At 40.0% G+C, this 20,258-nt stretch overlaps 4 protein-coding genes across 8 annotated transcripts in view; 1 reads left to right on the forward strand and 3 right to left on the reverse strand.

Annotated features, from left to right (window-relative positions):
* The first annotated feature begins 18 nt into the window (after positions 1-18).
* On the forward strand, positions 19-5,402 carry LOC115621629 (S1 RNA-binding domain-containing protein 1). The gene is made up of 11 exons (XM_030515329.1): positions 19-237; positions 294-807; positions 869-1,107; positions 1,167-1,513; positions 1,574-1,856; positions 1,918-2,117; positions 2,180-2,369; positions 2,626-2,856; positions 4,533-4,665; positions 4,725-4,854; positions 4,922-5,402. Exons 1-11 carry the CDS (start codon positions 74-76, stop codon positions 5,146-5,148), a joined length of 2,658 nt encoding a protein of 885 aa, XP_030371189.1. The 5' UTR covers positions 19-73; the 3' UTR covers positions 5,149-5,402.
* On the reverse strand, positions 2,786-4,526 carry LOC115621636. Its single transcript, XM_030515337.1, has 3 exons — positions 4,001-4,526; positions 3,522-3,626; positions 2,786-3,469 (listed from the first exon to the last, which is right to left on the reverse strand). Exons 1-3 carry the CDS (start codon positions 4,480-4,482, stop codon positions 2,902-2,904), a joined length of 1,155 nt encoding a protein of 384 aa, XP_030371197.1. The 5' UTR covers positions 4,483-4,526; the 3' UTR covers positions 2,786-2,901.
* A 398-nt stretch (positions 5,403-5,800) lies between the features above and the next one.
* On the reverse strand, positions 5,801-6,648 carry LOC115621644 (chromobox protein homolog 1-like). Its single transcript, XM_030515345.1, has 3 exons — positions 6,605-6,648; positions 6,307-6,546; positions 5,801-6,237 (listed from the first exon to the last, which is right to left on the reverse strand). Exons 2-3 carry the CDS (start codon positions 6,535-6,537, stop codon positions 5,914-5,916), a joined length of 555 nt encoding a protein of 184 aa, XP_030371205.1. The 5' UTR covers positions 6,538-6,546; positions 6,605-6,648; the 3' UTR covers positions 5,801-5,913.
* Positions 6,649-7,792: 1,144 nt separating this feature from the next.
* Positions 7,793-20,258, reverse strand: part of LOC115621627 (protein split ends) — a 32,090-nt gene continuing 19,624 nt past the window's right edge. For 2 of the 5 annotated variants that reach the window (XM_030515324.1, XM_030515326.1), the window contains exons 5-13: positions 19,014-20,174; positions 17,740-18,072; positions 16,282-17,345; positions 15,406-15,792; positions 15,175-15,335; positions 14,826-14,923; positions 14,475-14,750; positions 14,253-14,390; positions 13,577-14,072 (exon numbers count right to left, since the gene is read on the reverse strand). In XM_030515324.1, the coding sequence (XP_030371184.1) occupies positions 13,731-14,072; positions 14,253-14,390; positions 14,475-14,750; positions 14,826-14,923; positions 15,175-15,335; positions 15,406-15,792; positions 16,282-17,345; positions 17,740-18,072; positions 19,014-20,174 (3,960 nt within the window). In that variant the 3' untranslated portion in view covers positions 13,577-13,730. Of the gene's footprint in view, positions 10,131-10,240; positions 10,328-10,398; positions 11,728-13,576; positions 14,073-14,252; positions 14,391-14,474; positions 14,751-14,825; positions 14,924-15,174; positions 15,336-15,405; positions 15,793-16,281; positions 17,346-17,739; positions 18,073-19,013; positions 20,175-20,258 lie in introns of those variants that run through there. The other 3 variants (XM_030515325.1, XM_030515328.1, XM_030515327.1) reach the window with 3 other exon arrangements.

Consider the following 20,258-nt stretch of genomic DNA (forward strand, 5'->3'; position numbering starts at 1 on the left):
TGGACCGCGTGAATGTGGATTTAAGTGGCTTCAGAAACTTACCTTCGGTGTATGCTGTTTCAAAAGTGTTAATATGTTACGTCGTCGGCAGCGCCAAACTACTCAAAAACCATGTGATATCATTGAACTGGTCGACACGGATGAAGAAGACGATGTAGGGGACGACGACTACAAGCCCGAGCTATCAAGTCACGGTCAAAAATCTGTGGACCGTGCGGCTGCTTTAGCAGCTGGCATGTGAGAGTCTTCTTATATATTAATTGTGGCCCTTAATAAACATATTTATATTGCAGCACTAAGGAGCCAAGAAAGCGACGTCCACCGACTAAGGAAAAGGACAAAACAGAAGCCCCAGCAGCAAAAAAGAAGCGCGGTGGAAAGGACAATGAAAATGTGGCGCCAAATTCAAGCGACGCACAAACGACAGCTGCTGCAGAATCAAACGTATCGGATTCAAATCCAGCACCTACTACTGGTCGCAGTTCCTTTTGGCAACGACGAAAAGTCTGGACATTAGATGAACTCCTGGCAGAAACAGAGAACATTCAACCCACAGCGGCGCGTAACATTGTAAAGCTATTTCAGAACGACAACACAATACCATTTATTTGCCGATATCGGCGTGACTTGGTAGATGACATTACACCGGAGCGTTTGCGAGATATACGCAGTACGTACGCTGAGATCGTAGATCTGCGTAAGAAGGCCGAAACAATGGTAAACAATTTGGAGAAAGAGAACGTACTGAATACGGAAATACGCGAGGAACTTATGTGCGCCAAGTCAACTGAAGAGCTTGAGTTTCTAGTAAGACAAAAACCACATATCATTGCACAGTGGGTGCGTTTATTAAACACATATTTCTTAGTACGCACCCTACAAACCCGCTAGCAAGGGCACGCTGGCCGAACGTGCCAAAGCGTTAGGTCTAGAGAAATCTGCCGATGCATTGCTTTATGGAGCAGCTCCGAAAGTTGAGCTTTCTTCGCTAGTTGATCGGCGCAATGACGCCCTGGCCACAGAGGCGCTAGTAATGGATGGCGTATGCAACATTATTTCCCATACCATAAGTAAGAACTCTAATGTGTTGGAGGAGCTACGTCGTCTGTAAGTATGTGGGCATGCTGTGTCATTTTACCGTTTCTAGTCCTCTTTTGCATTTGCAGACGAAACGTGCATCGCATTATGCTTAAATGCAGCAAAGCCAAGGCTAGCAAGGAAACAAAAACTCACAAAGCTGCCGCTGGCACTATAGACAAAACATTGGACAGCAGTAGATTTGAAAACTATTTCACCTTTCAAGCCGACGTCAAGAGCATCAAACCACACCAAACGCTGGCCATCAACCGCGGGGAGAAACACAAATTTTTAACCGTAAAAATCGAAACAACAAATTATTTAAAGAATGATCTGACGCGCTTCATAACGGACCAATATATGAGGGATGGCATACAGTATCCTCTGCGCTCCAATATTTTTGAACGAGCTTTGGAGGAGTGTTTTCAAAAGAAATGTAAATAGCATAAAATTCGCACATGAGCAAATGTGATGTAATTCATTCTCGATTTTGTAGTGCAGCCGTTATTGAGTCGTCAGGTGCGCGCGGATCTTAAGGAAAAGGCCAAAAAAGCTGCTATTGAAGTGTTTGCGAAAAATTTAAAACAACTTCTGCTTATGTCACCGCTTAAAGGGGAATGTATTCTAGGCATAGATCCTGGTTTTAAGAACGGTTGCAAATTGGCTTTGATATCCGAGACAGCTGATGTTTTGGAAACGGGTGTCATCTATCCACATACGAACAACAAAAGTAAACGAGCCGCACAAGAGAAATTGGTCGACATGTTGCACAACCACAGGTGGGTAGTTAGCAGCGTACATACATCAGTTAATGTGAACTTAAAGTATTTAATTCAATAGCTGCTCCATTATTGCTTTGGGGAATGGCAAAGCTTGTCGCGAGACCGAAATGTGGCTGTCGGAGCTCTTGGCCTCAGGCGTTCTTGACAGCCGATGTGTGCGTTACAGCATTGTGAACGAGAATGGTGCCTCCGTGTATTCATGCAGCGATGTGGCCCGCAAGGAGTTTCCCAAAATGGACATGAATGAGATTAGCGCCGGTACGTATTTCTGAACTTTAACTCAACCAGATTCAGTCTTTTAACTAGGACCCTAATTATAGTGTCCATTGCGCGTCGACTGAATGATCCTTTGAGCGAGTATGTGAAGATCGAACCACGTCATTTGGGCGTTGGAATGTATCAGCATGATATAAGCGAGAAAATTCTCACTGAATCCCTCAACGATGTGGTGTCCGAGTGTGTTAGTTTTGTCGGCGTGGATCTCAACACTGCCAGCTTAAGTGTGCTCAAGTAAGTCAACAAAAACTTGCTATTCTATAATATATTTACTTATGTCTGTTTAACAATTCAAATCATCTCGATCTGATGATATATTTGGTTGGTTCAAAGCATGACAAGAAACAATACAATATGAGTTTTAAAATTTGTGTAAGATACGTATATCGTAAATTAAGAAAGCACTTAATAACCATCAACCTACGTGTTTATAGTATATCTGAGAAACTCTGAAAACTACTCTAATTTACTGCTCTAATTTCCAATACAGGCACATAGCTGGTTTGTCCGAGAAAAAGGCTGAGAAAATCATCGAATATCGCATGCAAAAAGGACCCTTTAAGTCGCGCCAGGACCTGCTCTCGGTACGAAGCATTGGCGAAAAATCGTTCGTGCAATGCGCCGGCTTCGTGCGCATTGAGCCACTCAGTGTTGGAGGCAAGCTTAATAACCCATTAGACTGCACGTGGGTGCATCCGGAGAGTTACAAAGTGGCTGAGGCGTAAGTACTATATACGATAAAGGCATCCATATATTATTATTATTATTAATCCATCTGGCCGTCCTCGGATTTGACCAACTGAACATCACTTGGCTCGGTCCCCTTTTCAGTTTCGGCTTCCTGCACTGACATTTTGCTCAGCTTGCCCGCTTCACTATCGTTGAAATCTACATTTATAAGATATTTCATGTCGCACTCGTAGGGTGGTTTGGGCTTGACGCGGTCCTCGCAAAAGTCGCGCATTTGACACCAGCACGGCAAGTACGGCTTGAAGGGATTCTTTTTATCGCAGCGCTTGCAGGTACATTTCTCGGTACCGGCCTGCAAAAAGCTTTCGAAGTCGCTTTTGTCCTGCAGCAGAGCCAAATAGTCCTCAATGGAGAACTCTTGTGTAGGATCTATTAGCTGTGCCCAACATTTAAATTTGCGTGCCACACCAAAAAAATAGCGATACAGATCCTCTATCATCTGCATAACAGTGCTCAGACTAGGGGCGTCGTAGCCATCTCCCAGCAGAAAAGGACTCTGTTGCGTGTGATCCAATCTATCGATACGCTGATAAAGCTCTGGCAAGGCGTCGTTCACGGCCATTACTGCATCGCCCAGATCGCAGCTATTTTGAAAGCCATTTATAGTAAAGAGGTGTTAGGAGCAATAAAACTTACTTAGATCTGTTAATGTCATTGAAGGCCTTCTGAAATTCACAGAGCGCTCGCTGCTCTGCCAGGCTGCTCAAATACTCGGGATAAATCTTTGTGCAGCAAGCACCTCTGTTAAAAAACGGAAAACGATTTATGTTAACTGAGCTTAAATTGAAATGTTTCTCTTTTACGTTTACAAATAAAAAATGGTGGAAAGTAAGACAATTGTTTCCAGTTTAAGTCCGAAGTATTGAATAAAAGAAATGGTAACTCTGATTAATAGCAAGTTTTAAAGTCCCGTACCCGAAATCGACCCTTTTCCCCCACATAGTTTTCCGTTTTTCACAAATTTAGTGAAGTTGTAAGATGATTTTCTACTTTTTATTACCAAACAAAAGCAGTGCGAGCTATCCTTTACTTCACCGTATTTTTATATTCTAGCGGAGAACTTGTTCCACGATATTGAAAATCTTATATACTATACGTACTATTATTTTACTCACCCGATTAGTAGACGATAGCGCATGGCTTGATAGCGCATTTGCTCAGCCTTCTCTATTTGAAAAGCTTTAGCCTCATTCAGCGCACGGTCCAGTTCGTCAAATAGTTGCTCCACGACTAGGATTTGTTCGTGCACGCACTGCTCTAGCCTGAAATCGTATTTGGTGTACAGAGACGAGCAATGCTTGAAAGTGGGAACAAGCAGCTCGACCGGCAAAGTGGCACCGCGGCATGGTGGAGGGGGCGGACGACGCTTATAGCGCTCCGGCGGATACTCCCAACAAGGTCCGAATTGAATTTCTGGCTGAGACTGCAGAGGAGACTTCCAGCAAGCCGTATACTCGGGCGGGTCGTTAAGGTCGTAGTTGGGTTTCTCCCCGCATGCCGCATACTTGATGGGTCGTTTCTTCAGAGCCGGCGGATAGTGCCAGCGCTCTGCATACAGACGCTTCAGCTCGGTCACCTTCATTCTTTTGCGCTGCATTCTAAAGATTTAAATTTTCTAGCCTAGTCTAAAAGTGTTTGTATGTTCAGTATTATAGCTAAATGTGACATGAACCTCTCGGACATTGGCAAAGCACACTTTATAGAGCGCATTAAGAGCTTTTCCTCATCGCAGGAAAATCTAGAGAGACTGAGTGATGAGCACGATTTACCCATGGATCGTGTAAGTAGCAAAAAGTAAACCTGCAATGAATCTCAATAAAATATTTTCCCCCCTTTCAGGTCAAGTTTCTTTTAGTTGCCCTGCAGCGAGAATTTCTGCAAGATTATCGCGCCGATGTCAACAAACGACCTCTGTTTAAGAAAGGTCTGACTCGTCTCAATGAACTCACCATCGGAGATGTGCTGACAGGTATCTATTCATTGATTCTGATACCTTTATTACAACTCTTTACTAATACTCTTGTTTTCTCCTTAAGGCGCCGTTACCAATGTGACCCATTTTGGCGCCTTTGTTGACATTGGTGTGGATCGGGATGGGCTCATACATAAGAACCACATGAACAATGTGGACTTGAGTCTTGGCGATCGCGTTACAGTGTCCGTCATTAAGGTTGACTTACAGCGTAATCATTTAGGCCTACGGCTGGAGGACCAACTTATGGAAACAGACACATCATTCACAATCAAAATAGAAGATGATTAAAGAAACACGGATGTTCTTATTTGCAAGATAGCCGATAGTGCTAGACATTCGATTGTTTATATTGTTTTCACATATAGTATTATGCTTAAATACTATATTATGAGATCAGCTTTTAATGTAAGAAAGTATCTATTGTCAACGTTATTGGATTATGTTATCAAAATGTATTGTTTAAATTGCGTCTAAGTATATATGTACGTCATTTTGTATATTGGAATCGTGAAGAAATTTATACATTAAAATATAATACTCGATTCAGATTTACTTTAAATGAAGAAATATGACAGGACAGACCGACTCGATATAGTCCGTCCTTACAAACATCGATAAGAACGTCAGAGCAAGTTTATTAAAAACCATATATGTATATCCTCAATGTCACACGGCTAATCGGTGCAGAATTCACTCTTTTAGTGCTTCATTTTCTGATGTTTCATTAAAATCGATTCATTATATATAATATATATCATAGGATTAATACAACAAAGATTACTTCAGTTGGAAAGCTGTAATGCAAGTGACATGCAGAGTATTCAAGAATCGGACTAGCACGATTTTAACGTTCTGCTCGTTACCTTTTACTTGTTCTGCCAGGTGCTTCCAACAGGAAGATCTGATAGACTAAGTGATCTCATATAATTAATTCTTTCTTTAAATTAAACATTAGTTTTTATTATTGATTAATGTTTAACTCGTTTAAATCAAGGTGTTTTTTTAAATGTATGTAAATTTAAGCGAGGTTAGGAAGTTCATTTTCGCTGACGCTCACTCGTCACATATTTTTAGGCCCTCATAAAATTTGATCAACAACTCTGGATAGAGGTCAATGATATCCTCACGTCGAACAGTTTCGGGCTCATCAACGCCCTCCCACCAAACAAAATAAAATGTTTCCCCCCACATTATGACTTTCCCAACAACTTCTTTCAATTTCCAGCCGCGCTCAATTCCCACCGGCATTGCACGTTTCTTGATGTTAAAGAAAAGTCGGCTATTGTTGCCCTTATGAACAGAATTGGCGTGGGTACCGCTTGGCTTGGCATCACTGCCGGAACCCTGTCCCGTGCCTTGAGTCGACCCTTGAAGCGCCTGTAAGCCCCGAAATTACGTTTTAGTTTGTTTCGTTATTGGAAAACAGCTATGTATGTGTTTACTCACTTGCTCATTGACGTGCAAGCCGGCTTCGTACTGTGCCAGCAAGAGCGTAGCATTGATGCGCTCCACGGGCTCCCACGAAATATACGAGTCCCCAAAGCCAGCCCACTTAATTTTGTACTGGCGGCGTCCGTTTACCACACGACTGTCCATTACTTTTTCTACAATACGCTCTTCAACAGAACCGTTTGCAAAGTTCTTCGGCAATACGTTGACTGAACTTTTTCGATCCATACCGCCTGTCTGTAGAAAAAAGCCTGTTTAAACTCATAATTGAAAAAAGCAACACGACTCAACCTACCAATGCTGAATAAGTATAAAAACAACCGTGTGCAGCACAAAAATCAGGAATTCGTACAAAAATTTTTAGAAAAACGAACCCAATGAGGTAAAAATGTGGAGCAAGATGCGCGTACTTCGCGAGAAACGCCAGGAAAGAACTTTGAAGATGGCGGCATGACATGTTAAAACGTGATGTGGGGCTGCTAACTCGCCTGAAGCATTTGTGTGGCAGAAAGTTGCAGTTATTTTTGTACTTTGTTGACATTCATCACGTTGGTGCAAGGAACAAATGAACTAACAATGAAATCAGTAAAGAATGCGCTTTTAATCAAGTTTGCAAGACCAAGTTAAATTTTGACATTTAATTCTGTCATTCGTGTCAATATGGCGCATTTCCGTTTGTCATGCTTCCATTTTGAATATTTTGAGTAGTCGCCCATTTATAGCAACAATACTAATGTCAAAGGCCATATGATGACCAAGAATGATTTTATACAACGTAAAATACGTTTTCCAGTTATTCCCACTTCAATGTTCTTACAAAATCTTGAGAATATGGTGAGGCAATATGAAACGTTCCATTTATTACGATATCGACGAAAATCTAAATGTTAGTGGTTAAAACGAATTTTGCACCGAACGTACATATGCCAAATACTTTGTGGTAAACTTTCTCTGTGTATAGATAGGAAAAGTATACCTGCTAAATGAGCTATGTATCCCTAGCTAGTAAGGTTATACAGTTATCGGTCTACAAAAGCACAGATTTGTCTATAATGGCTTGCCTCTTCATGCTGATCATATAATGCGGAACTGCAATGAATTTCCTCTGCCTATAATCGTTCATTCTTTGAATATTAAGTGTAATAAAAAAAATACCATAAAGGTAAATCCATTTTTTCAATTTAATAAACCAATATTCTTAGTTTACATGGGCTAATAAGAGTCTATGCGTTCAGTGTACGCAAACAAAGTCTCCATCTAGATCCATAAAGAAAATATTTCTTTTGTCACTAGCGTAGACAGCATTCTTAAGCAATTTGTATCAGACTGATTAAAATTGTCTCGATTTATCCAAACGCATTAAAAACATTACACAACATTTAATAAGGTGGCAATGTATTTATTCATATACTTAAGTATATATATCGCTTATTAATAAGCAACGTTTTATGAATTCAGTTTTTAGTAAAATGCGGCACTTAAGTTATGTTTTCTTGATTTGCTTTTATTACTCTATTTTTCAGTATAGACATGAGATGCGGCACTTTTTACAAGAGGGCTGGCTTATAAGTAATTGGCTTTAACGAAATTTGAAATTATAACAGCAACGATATCGACTAATTTTTTCAGTTTCTTTGGCGATGAGTTTTCAAAACAGACCCTGACACGAGAGATGTTTGTGTGTAAAAGAGATATCAGAAGAAGAACCGTATAATTTAATGCCAAAATGAGAAACCAAATCATTTTTAAATTTAAGACATTTCGTTAATGTCGATTACTTATCAGCTGCCCCTCCTTTTTAATTGAATTGTTGTTAATTTTCATGTTTTAACAGAATGCTTTAAAAGTATTGTTGTCCTTGGAGCCTATCGTAATGCTTATAAATCAAAATAATATATAACTGTTTAAATGTTTACAAGTAATTTTGCAAATATCTTTCACATCAGAGTTTGTGTTTATTGCCGTTCTCAATAGAATTGTTACAAATTATTATAAACAATTGTTATACAGGTTTCCTTTATACATAATTACACAATATAAGTAGTATATTTATTAAAAAATATATTTATGTTAAACTTTAAAGTTATTGTATTGTTTTTACTGCGTAATAAATTTCATATTCTAACTACGTGGACATGTCTCGTAAGCCAATTCTGTTTGCTTAAATAAATATGCATCGTAATTATATGTATTGGAGTGAAGGGCTACATACTTAAATACATATAAAACGCAAAGGGCCGGTTAAACAATGAAAATGATGGGCATGTTCTTCTTTTTTTTTTGTAGTTGTGTTCGCTTGATTTTCCCATATTTGTTGCATAATTTTGCAAAGCGAAAAATTTTTTAATAATTTATTTTTATCATTTTTAATGATAGCGTAGGTAATGATTTAAGTATTTTAATTTATTCGTTAATGTAAATAATATGGATTGTAGACACGTACACATTAATCGATCGTTCAACAGTGTTTGGCAACATTTTCGAAAATTCTCATCAGTGTTTAGAAACATTTTGAAGAGTGTTGGCAACATTTTTAAGAATTGCCGGTTTCTTACGTAATTAACAGAGTTCCTTTTCAGTTCTTTGAATCCCAAATGTATTTACATAATCTTTCTTTAGATAGTTTCCATTAATGGTTTGTTAAACTTATATACATTTTAAGGAATATCAAATTCTATATGAACGCAAGTTCATAAAATGTAATATAAAGTTATAGGTCTATAGTTATAAATAACTCCCATTATCGGGAGTTGCCATTTTTATCAAATAACAGCAGTGTTCAATTCAATATCTCGAATAGTCATGGGCAGTGCCAAACATATTCAAAGACTTTAGGACTCAGATTTGCCGATTAATTTAATGAAAGTTTATCTTTCGGGGAGATTCGAATTCGTGAATCTTTGAGGGCCCTATTATTTAATAAGTTACTTATTGCTGTTGCTGTTCCAACACTGATCAAGCGTGTAGTTGTTGCATATTTCAGAAACTTGTTATACCGTTACGAGATTCTTCAAATAGACAGTTGAAAATAAGCTGCAAATGACCTATTGACATATTCCGAATACTTTTTCCAGTATTGAAATGACGACCAAGTGTGTAGTTTTGTAAAATGTGAAAACTTTCTTCTTGGATCACTGTGTTCTTTACGAACGTACGAACCATTCCCCAGAGCGGGAGAGTATCTTTCTCTAAGCAGACATGTTCCGAATTAATTTGTTTTCCAACTATTATGTTCAGTTTAGGGCACTAAATCGAAAGTTTTACTGAGTTCTCTGTGGAATCAGCGGAAGAGCGAGAAAGTATCTTTCTCTAAAAAGATGTGTTGCAACTCTAACCCGAGAATAGAATTTGTAAGAGTACGTGTTGTGGTGATTTCTCTTTAAAAAAATATCGCTTCACTGCTGAACGACCGTTTGTACATGAAATATATATATATATATTTTTAACAACTTTGATCATACTACACACACATTACCTTCATGTTCGAGTTATGTGTGTATAGCACTATTTAGGGGGGTACTTTTTTAAATTTAACAGAAAAACAACGCGCACTTAAAGGAAAGCTTAAGTAAAATAAATGTTTACATAAATTCAGATTTCTTCATTGGCTGATTGTTGGACTCCGCCCGCGTGTCTAACTGTGTGTGTGTGTGTTGGTGTGTGTGTATATATATATTTATGGGGTACTGTCAATCTCTCTGTGGCTGTGCAAGTTTCTGGTAATAAGTGTGGCTTTTGTGGTTATTGTTGTTGCTGTTGTTGTTGTTGTGTGCGAGAGCGCCAGCAGCGCGGCATGCGGAGTATTTCATGGATAATTGCGGCTGTGTTTGAGAGAAGAGAGAAAAAAACAAAAAACGAAAGAAAGAAACAAATGAAACGCAAAAATGTTGAAAAAACACAATTAGTATTTGTCATTTGAACATTCACTTACCAATTGCTGGGGATGTGTGTGTAATGAATAGTCGAGCAAATCAATAGAGAAATCAAAAAGTTACTTTACTTTTTCTTCTTCTCTTTTCTGGAATCGAAAAGCGAACAGAAACCAAAATAGTTAATATAATGAAAGCCAACATAAAAAGTGAGTTGTTATGTACAAGATGTGTATCAAATATATAACCAAGCTGAATTTCAATAATAAATAGCACAAATAACTTCAAATTGCGGCGGGAGGTGAAAATTCGTAGTCGCGAAATGGAGAAAACGGAAAGTGCCAAGGATTTCCACGAATTCCAATCCCAATTAGGTGTTTTACATATCGAAAATATAAGAATATTTTTATCTAAATAAAAAATTACGGATCAATTGAGTCATTGATAGCAGCGAAATATTTTTAATCTATCTTCAGATTTCCGGCTACTTGAACTATGGGTTTATAATGCGGTTTAACAACCGTGCCTAACTCATGGATATATATTTAAAAATTGTTTTACATCAATCAACCAATGCTTTCTGAAGCTCAGTTCATGCCTAACTATCTTACATATAAACGGTAGCCCCTAGTTATCGAAGGGTAGAGGTTATACGAACCTCATGTAGACGGCAGAAGGACAGACCCCATCTTATAGGTATGGGACGCATTGACTTTTGAGCCATAGGTGCTAGGGAATCCAAACTTCCTGCATAGACACAAACGCAGGTCAAGTTTATTGCAAAACACTGATAGCGTCATTACTTTCTATACTTGCCGAACATAACTTTTTGTTATTTTGATATTGAACTAAGATTTTTTATTTATATATATTTTATAATGCCAAACTAGAATCTGAGAAGGAATCGAATCAAAATCGATCAAATTAGGTGCACTATATCATATGCAATTTGAACGATTTGTAGAAGAGAATTCATTTTAGCTGAAGAACAGGAATAGGAGCTGATAACATAATACTTTAATTAATAATCTTCGTATCGAACTTTCCAATAGACTCAATTTCCCTCAAATTTTGCCAATTTTGTCACTCTTTTGTTATTCAAGATGTCTCTCTGGCAATTTCTTTTCACCTCCCGCCCACTTTTTGTTTGTTTCTTCTTCGACTACATAAAACATTTGCTCACATTTATGGCACAGTGTGTTGTTTTCATTTTCTTTTGTTTTTTGTTCTGAATTTGTTTGGTGTTTGGTTTTTGGTTTTGGAAACCGCACCACTTGAGACTCTTTGTTGCTGTTGTTGTTCTGGTTGTTGCGTGCATCGTTCAGCTCCAGTGCAATCGTTTTTTGGATGCTGCTCTTGTTGCTCTGAGAGAGTGTGTTTGCTTTTATATATTATAGTACATACGAGTATATATTTTATATTTCTAGGCAATGTTGTGTGTTGCATTTATACAACTGGAATGTGTTTATAACAATTAGGGTTTCAAGTACTCTTGGATAAGTGCAAGTGACGCCAAAGTGCGCGACAGCAGCAGTCGCCGTCGAACCATCTGTAAAATGTGTAAGAATGTTGCTTTTGGTTTTTCTCTTGCATTCACAAAATTGTTGACGTTGAGTGTAACAACAAAACGATGGGAGGGCGGGGAAATGCTTGGATACCAGCAACGTTAAAGGGTTCTTAGCCTTGGTTTCAACTTAAAAGCCTTGGCATGAATGTCCACTTGGTTAGCATGAATTTTATACACTGTAACAATATATGATCGAGTGTAAGTGTGTGGCTTGTGTGTACTTAATCGTGAGTGTTTTAAAACTTTAAAATCATTTCGACATTGTGTGTGAAACCAACAACAAATGTGTGTGGTTGTGAGTGTGTGGTATGTGTGCACAAAGTCTACTGCAAAAAGGGGGAACAATTTTCAACTTAATCGAAGTTGAACACAAAAACACATTTCCAGCTTAGCTCTCATTGATTTATTGGAGCTCCATTTTGTTTGAAATAGACTTTGTGGGTGTGTTTAAGCGTTTTAGCACTTTTTAAAGCTTTTAGCAAGTTCTGTTTATATCGTTTACTTGCAAACTGATGTACGATGTTCGTTTTTTAAATATGTTTCCGTTTTAAATATCATTATTGGTATTGTAATGTGCGTTTTTTGAAAACTCATTTTCTCATATATGTATAATTTTAAGAATGCTTTAAGCCTAGTTATATAAACTGTAAACTTGTCTACATAATTTGAACCACTTAGTGTTTTTTTTTATTCTTGTAACGTCATAAATTGTTTGTCTCGACGAGTGCTACGAGAAAATAGTTTTCTAGAACTAGGCCAATTGTGGTAATTGGTGTTCAAAACTTTAAGCTAAATGCTATTTTTTTGTTTATTAAAACGTTCATAGATTTTGCTTTCGAGTTTTCACAGTTATTTGTGTGGTTTTCATTCACCTTTCTAATGCAAATTAAAAAAGAAAATGTTTAAAACTAATTCTGTTTTCTGGCTTTTAACGCCGTTTTAAGCAACTATCTTGTCAGACTGTTGACTGTAGAGTAGCAGCTATTTTATGTACACAAGTACCTATATCAACGTAAAAAACATACATATATATCTTTAGATACATATGTATGTGTGCATTAAAACTGTTAGCTGTTTGCCGTAGAATTTAAAGCTTTCGTTGTAATTTGAATTAATAACAAGCTGCGACTGAACGAAAACAAAATGCTTCTGAAATTATTGGATGGCTTATATACATACGTATATTTACATTTTACAAATGAAGAAAGTGCGAAGAATATAGGTTAAAACAAGAGAGAACGCTACAGTCGAGCAAGCCCGACAGTGTAATACCCTGTACCCAGGTAAACTTCCGTCACTGAGTTATATGCGCCCATAGCAGCAACAAAAAGAGGAAGAAGAAGAGCGAACTTGTTGCTGCAGTTTGTGGGGGTTGTACTGGCGAGAATTTGTTTCGCTAATAACTTTTCTTAGAATTGACCGAATTGAATAAAATTTTGAACAACAGTAGACAATTATATATAAATTATATGTGCAAAGTTTGGTTTAGGTAGCATTTGAAATGTGGACGCTATTGACGAAAAACTCGTCCTTACTCGGACCTAGGAGAATCTGGATGCCAACTTTGGTTATTCTAGCTTTTATAGTTTCTGAGATCCTCGCGTTCATCCAGACGGACGGACAGACGGACGGACAGACGGACGGACATGTCTAGATCGATTTCTCTCGTCATGCTGATCAAGAATATATATACTTTATAGGGTCGGAGATGCTTCCTTCTGTATGTTACATACTTTGCACAAACCTAATATACCCTGTTTACCCTACGGGTACAGGGTATAAACAGCAGAGCAATAAACCGAAAGTAAAGTAAGCACGTCAGCACGATGTAAAACCAAACGAAACAACAGCACAGTAAAACAACAACAAAACACAAAATTCTTGAATGTAGAAACGTACTGAAACAGAAACAGAAAAACAACAACAGAAACCATTGAACAATACATCAGTTAAACCACACAAGCTGAGAAAACTCCCATTACGCGTCAGCCAATGTCCTGCTGCTGACCAGCAGTGGCAGCGGAGTTGGCGGCGCGATGCTGATGACTGTACCTGCTGTTCGTCGACTGTTGTTGCTGTTGCTGCTGCTGCTGCTGCGGCTGCTGTTGTTGTTGCTGTTGCTGGGGCTGAGTATTAATACTTTGTGGCGTAGAAGGTGTTGTTGTTGCCACGGGCTGGCGTATTGGTGGCGTGCCCACCGGGAATGTGTCCGCCTCCTCCTCATGCGTTGGCGTCTGTGGCTGTTGTTGCTGCTGCAGCTCCAATTGTTGCTGATCGGCCAGCAGTTTAGCGCTCAGGATGGTCACATAGGTGCGATAGCGACGTAACTGTTAACATAGTGAACAGATTAGCAATTTGATGTGAATAGAAATTTGTGTGAAACTGATATATTTTCTTCTCTATGCCCGAAAGAGACAAGACAGGTTTCGTATTATTGTTACGTTCAATTAATTACAATTTAATCATTTATTTATATTCAGTTTGAGTCCAAGTTGAAAAAAATGTACCTCGTATTGCAGATAGCTTTCCTTTTCTTTGTAGTTTTGCAATGGCAAACCCTTGCTCGGCATGGCTGCCTTTTTATGCTCGTTTAGCTCGTGTTCCAATTGCGCCAACTGCACCTCATGAGATTCCTGTTGCTCCTTCTGCAAAGCAATACGTACATGTTATATATTAAAATGGATTTGGCTTCAATAGTAAACATATGTGTATCTGTAATATTGACTTACCATAAGAAGCTTCGTTTGCGTACTGGGCAGTAGCGGGCGCTGAAATCGTTTCTGGCTACCTACGCCGCCTTCTAGTGGTGGCGCCGAATAGGCGGCGCATACAAAATTGATGGTCTCTATCCACGATTGTAGCTCCTTGGAATCACTGGTTTGAAAGAGGTATTCAGCCTGATCGGCTGTTTGCAGCCGGAACACATGTTGCTTCTTGGTATAGTCATTAGCCTTTGTGGCCAGGGCGTGATGTATGCGTATGGCATTGTGCAGATTGTCAGACATCTGTGGAACATAAAATTATATAAAGAGGGAAATTATCTGTTAAGCTTGAACTACCTCGGCACCGTCTATACGTACTTGACTTTTGCGAAAACCGTGCTCATCCTTATGCAAATACAAGACCAGATCACGCAATGTGCAGTAAAACATTTTCCACGAACGCTTACCGAAGGGAGCTGCCAAGAAAAGAAGAACTGATGAATTGATGGTACAATAGAGATGAAGCCTGGGACACGTTGAGAATAAATTGAGGCAAAGTTTCTTCCTCATCTTTAATAAGAATAAGCCAATAAAAAAAATATTTTTACTAGCTATTTAGCTTCACTAAAAACTTCAAGAACTTTTCTCGTTAAAGTTTATTATTATATACTACAACTTTTAGACTTTCATTTTATCATTTAGAGAACTATTCTAGATCATGACTTACTCTTTTTATAGCTACTATCATAGCAGCATTTGCGCATCACATAGCCCTTCTTATATTCCACGGCCGTAGCAGATTCCGGAGCATCCAAGAACGGATTTTGGCCCACAGTAGCCTGCGGATTATTGTAGGCGCGTTGCAGCAAATCGCCCGCATCATCATCACTATAGGATTGAACAGATTTGATGAGTTTGATGTTTGTTTCAATGTCTTAAAAGTTATGTTTATACGCACAGCGCCCATTCCAATGGCTTGGTTTTGATGGCCTGATACAAATACTTAAGCACATCTTTGGGAAAGTTTTCGCCATCGTTGAGATCGGCCAGATTGTCCACGAACTCGGCACAGCTCATCTTGCGATTTATGTTTTGGCCATGCAGATCCGTGTTCAGCAGCATGATGGCGCAGGTAAGCGTATGCACGGCATCCTGTGAGTTGAACGTGCCCGGATTGCAGTCAAGGAAGCGCTTCGAAAAGTGAACCAGCACGCGCTCGCGTTCTTGAGTCTCGCCCGACAACGAGAATTGCTGCAGAAATTCGCGCAATGCTTGATCCAATGTTTTCTTCTCAAAATTAAAATGTTTTAAATACTCGTCCGCCACAGCGCGGCTGAAATCGTTACTATGCAGAAATAAAAAGTGTTGTTGGTTAATAAAGTGTAATTAGTTATAAAAATAGTAATTACTAAATAATTTGTAATTTTAAGCATTGAAACTACATATTACATTTCGAAGTTAATTTAAGTCCGATAGACATGATAAGTTAAGCCCATTTCCTCATATAAAAAAAACTACTATTTTCTCTATTCCGTACTACCCTAAGAATAAGATGAGTAAAGATCATTTTCCCGTCTAACTTGGGAGCTTTTGAAAGTATACGAGCAATAGAGAAATACTAAATAGACTACCCTCCCTTTCTTCTTTTCGTTCAGTAGATTGAATGAACAAAATGGGAAAACTAGTTTGCTGCTTTTTTACTTCTATCTTCGAAAACGGTCTACGGCTGTGCCAAAAAAAGTTAAATGCTTTGATTTTTATTATATTAGATTTAGTATAAAGCTACAATGTGCACGCGCTTATAAGCTTTAAGAATGCATTATGTTTGACATACTTTTTGCTGAGATGGCGCGAAACATCGCTCTTCTTGAAACCATCGAGTGAGTACAGTCTTTTGGCCAGCCGTATGGCCGACGGCATATCCACAGCCTTGGGCGAGTAATGATACGAATGAAGAGATTCCACATCGCTGCCATCGTCCGAAACGGGCGGTGAACCATCGCGCATCGACTGAGCGGCCAACACTGTTGTCGGCGGCTCATCACTCAATGTGGCTACATCGTCGTCGCCTTCCCTCAGTTCCGAGTATGCAGATCGTGCCGAGTTGTTGCCACTGTTGCTATTATCCAGACCTCGAACTTGTATAACCAGCTTGTGTTCCGACTGCTGTTGCTGCTGTTGTTGTTGTTGCTGCTGCTGCTGATGGTGCGCCTTCAACTGCTGCTTAAGTTGCTGGCGCTGCAGAGCAGCCGCATCCGAGACGAGTATTGTGGAGTCCGAGTCGCTGGGATCGCTAAGTACCATGCCGCCTAGAATATCGCGAGAACTCAATAAGTTATCGTCGTCTTGATAGTCGGGACTAGAGATATTTGAAATGGCCTCTGATACGCTTAAATCGCCGCCAGCAGCGCCGGCGCCAGCACCACCACCTCCACCGCCACCGCTACCATTCCCACCACCACTTCCACCACCACTAGGACATGTTAACAGACCGAAGTTAGACGCCTGATGTTGTTGTTGGTGCTGCTGCTGTTGCTGTGAAGCCGTCGTCTGATCATTGCCATTGCCATTGGCTGGCAGCTGTTGCTGCTGCTGTTGGGCGCCTATGCCGAGCGCCCCTCGCGACCCTGAGGACGACATGACGGACGAGGAGACCGATGTGGGTGATGCCGGACTGCCGGCCGAGTGTTGAGGCGAAGAACTAATGGAACTTGAATGTGAATTTGAATGCGAGTGCTGACCGTAGTGTTGTTGTTGTACTGCTGCCGCTGCCGCCGCTACTGCTGCGTATTGTTGTTGTTGCTGTTGCTGTAGTTGTTGCTGCTGCTGTAACTGTTGTAATTGGTGCGGCTGCAATGGCGCATTGTATGTCCAGACAATGCGATCGCGATTCGATGCCTATGGCAAGAAAAGGAATTATTAGTGGAGGTCACTCTCATTTATCATATGCCAGCTATACATATACATATATTACTAAGGTAGGTATAATTATTTCAGATAAGAGCTTTATTTTATCCGTCGCTGCCTTCAGTACCCAATGTTTGTTTAACTTTTTGCCTCAATTTATAGTTTGTTCTTTAGTGTTACACTGAGTGTGTGTTTGTGTGTGGGTCTGAGAGTGTGTGTTGTATGTGTAGCCGTTTATGTGGAGAAGCTTTGTTTTAGCTAAATTGTTGCTACATACATACATAGATACAAAAAACTTGCGCAAGCCAAACTCAAACAGAGAGCAAATGATAATAGTTTCTTTATACTCATTATTACATCATGCCAACAGAAAGTAAACAGCAACCTTTTTACGTAAAATATAGTTTAATTTGTTGCTGCAGCCCCGGGTTGCCGGTATTGTTGAAGTTGCTGCTGCTGTTGTTGCTGGCGTCGCTGTGGCTGTTGTTGCAGCAACAATTGTTGCCTCAGTTGCATCGAGAGTTATGCGTGGCAGATCAACGACAAGTGGCAACTGCTCTTGAATATCATTGTTATTATTATTATTATTGCTGTTGTTATAATTGTTATTTTGACTGATGCCCTCGCACTGGTTGGTGTTGTTGTTGTTAACTGCATTTGTTGCTGTTGCTGCTCTTACTGTTTCAGCTGTTGTGGATGTTGCCGTTGTTGTTGTTGACTAAAAGTTAGGAGCGCGCGGCAAGAAAATGCATAGAAAAAGTTTATCAAAGGAAACAACAGGAAAAGTTAAACAAAATTAAAGAAAGAAAACTAGATACACAGTTGAAAATGGTTAAAAGAGAGTACAAAGTTATAGAAATTACAGAGTTATGAGATAGAGAACATAGAGGAAGTATGTGTAATAAAATAGCATAGATATTAAATAAATGAGCAGACACGGAGCTTGCGTTATCAAAGCTCAAATGGCACAAATTGAAAGTGGGACTCGAGCCACTTCCTGCCATTCAGGAATTAACAACTTAAGTTCCGTGGAAATATATTTAATTGGTGGATGGATATGAGGATCACGGATGCACTATTTTTTAATTGTACAGAAATGGTTGATGTGGTTGAAGACATTATGTGGCTCACTTGTGCAAGCAACCGTTAAAAATCTACAATGAAACACAGAGAACAAAACACTACTTTTAACTACAAGAGCAACACTACTCGTAACAATGAACTGGGCGTGTTTTGTAGTTCCTCCCGAATTCCTCGCAATATTGTATGTAAAATGAAGGCGTGAGACGCTTTAAACTAACGCCTACTAGGACTGGAACTGGAGCTGACAGGGGCTGCTATTCAAGTGACTTCGAATACCATGTTTCCAATGCAAAAATGCAATTACTTTAAAAATGCTTTCAATTTTAGTAGGAAACGGTTTTCTGAATGCACTTTCCTGAAGTTTTTACATTGATCTATAGTAGCTATAGTAGATATAGCAGCTACAACTAAATAAAACTTGGCTTCAAATCGATTTAAATTAAGCAGAATACTTGTACTTATGTTTTTGAACTAATTTGCTTATTACTGGGGTACTTCTACATTCACTATAAATCAATGTAAAAACTGATTTTTTAAAATCTATTTTTACACTTCAGGCGACACTTCGACGCCTACCTGCGAATCCTCCGAGTCGTGGCGAGTATCCAGCAGCGTATTCAACGAACTATTCACATCCTCATCAATGTCGATGGGTATCACAGCGGCAATGCCTTCGCGTTGGATTTGCTGCAAATGATCTTCGGATTTGCTGGTGCGAAAACCGGCTGCATCACATTTGCGTACCACATGACCGTTGTGGCGTCGCACAACAACGCCGCCAGCAGCTGCGCTGCTCGACTCAGGCGCTAGAGAGCTCGGCTCCGGACTGGTGGGCACTGAATTGGCGGTCTCCTTGTCGATGAGTGGAGTCGAAAGCGAAATGGGTGATGTTGGCACTGAAAAGGAAGTTTCCTCCTGCGAGGTATTTGCACCCATGCCCAGAGCAGCTTCGCTTTTCATCGTCGTGGAGGAGGTGGAACCGGAGCCGACGGTGCGTGATGCACAATCGACAGCGTCGCGAGTTCGCTGATGCTGACGCGTGAGGCTTTTCTGCTTCAAAGCACGCAATCGTTGTTTCGCCGAACCTGAGCCTATCGAATTAGTGGAATAGTCCTCATCGCCGGCATCGTTTTCTTCATCGTACGCATCGTCATCGACCAGATACTGACGATCGCTGTCATCCTCCTCCCCAACGCCGCCGCCACTGCTTCCTGCACCAAAACCGACGCCGCCGCCACTTTGGTATGTTTCGATGTTTGTGATGTCGTAGTGTGTTTGATCCTCTTCGTTCTCCTCCTCTTCTTCCTCCAGTTCGTCTTCGTTCTGATAGTATTCGTAGCTTAGTTGTTGCTGTTGATGTTGCTGTAGGCGTTGCTGCTTCTGTTGTTTCAACTGTTGTTGCCGCTGTCGCTGGCGTATGTTGTCCTGCTCGTTTGTGTCAACCGCCTCCTCATCGCGCTCTAGCTCTTCGCACAGTAACAAAGTGTCATTGGTCAGCGAGTCTCTTCGATTGTAGCTGTTGTTAATGCTATCACGCTCTTGTTGTAGCTTCTGCTGGTGTTGTTGCAACCCCCGTTGCAGTTTGGCCCCGCGCTTCACCGAATCCGAACTTCCGGTATTGGTAGGCGAGTCCACCGATGACGAAGATGTGGGCGACGACTCGCCAGATGCCCGTGGTGCTAATGCGCCGTTGGCCCGCGCACTACTACGGTTAGGAGAATCTCGTAGGCTGTCCACCTGCAAGTAAATTATAATTAGTATGGATATTACATTGGGTACTAAATATGATTTTGGATTGGATTTCCTAATCAAATTTTACTC

The sequence above is a fragment of the Scaptodrosophila lebanonensis genome, unplaced genomic scaffold (assembly GCF_003285725.1).
Source record: "Scaptodrosophila lebanonensis strain 11010-0011.00,11010-0021.00 unplaced genomic scaffold, SlebRS2 tig00000024-arrow-pilon, whole genome shotgun sequence".
NCBI lineage: Eukaryota > Metazoa > Arthropoda > Insecta > Diptera > Drosophilidae > Scaptodrosophila > Scaptodrosophila lebanonensis.

What these genes read in the sequence shown, in the direction of transcription:
- LOC115621629 (XM_030515329.1), top strand. Translation starts at nt 74, where the DNA reads ATGTTACGTCGTCGGCAGCGCCAAACTACTCAAAAACCATGTGATATC. An exon ending in CTGAAGAGCTTGAGTTTCTA is followed by an intron (nt 808 to 868) that starts GTAAGACAAAAA and finishes CATATTTCTTAG; the next exon opens with TACGCACCCTACAAACCCGC. An exon ending in CATCGGAGATGTGCTGACAG is followed by an intron (nt 4,855 to 4,921) that starts GTATCTATTCAT and finishes TTTCTCCTTAAG; the next exon opens with GCGCCGTTACCAATGTGACC.
- LOC115621636 (XM_030515337.1), bottom strand. Translation starts at nt 4,482, where the DNA reads ATGCAGCGCAAAAGAATGAAGGTGACCGAGCTGAAGCGTCTGTATGCA. An exon ending in CGCTATCGTCTACTAATCGG is followed by an intron (nt 3,627 to 4,000) that starts GTGAGTAAAATA and finishes GTTTTTTAACAG; the next exon opens with AGGTGCTTGCTGCACAAAGA. An exon ending in AATGACATTAACAGATCTAA is followed by an intron (nt 3,470 to 3,521) that starts GTAAGTTTTATT and finishes CTTTCAAAATAG; the next exon opens with CTGCGATCTGGGCGATGCAG.
- LOC115621644 (XM_030515345.1), bottom strand. Translation starts at nt 6,537, where the DNA reads ATGGATCGAAAAAGTTCAGTCAACGTATTGCCGAAGAACTTTGCAAAC. An exon ending in GCTTGCACGTCAATGAGCAA is followed by an intron (nt 6,238 to 6,306) that starts GTGAGTAAACAC and finishes CGGGGCTTACAG; the next exon opens with GCGCTTCAAGGGTCGACTCA.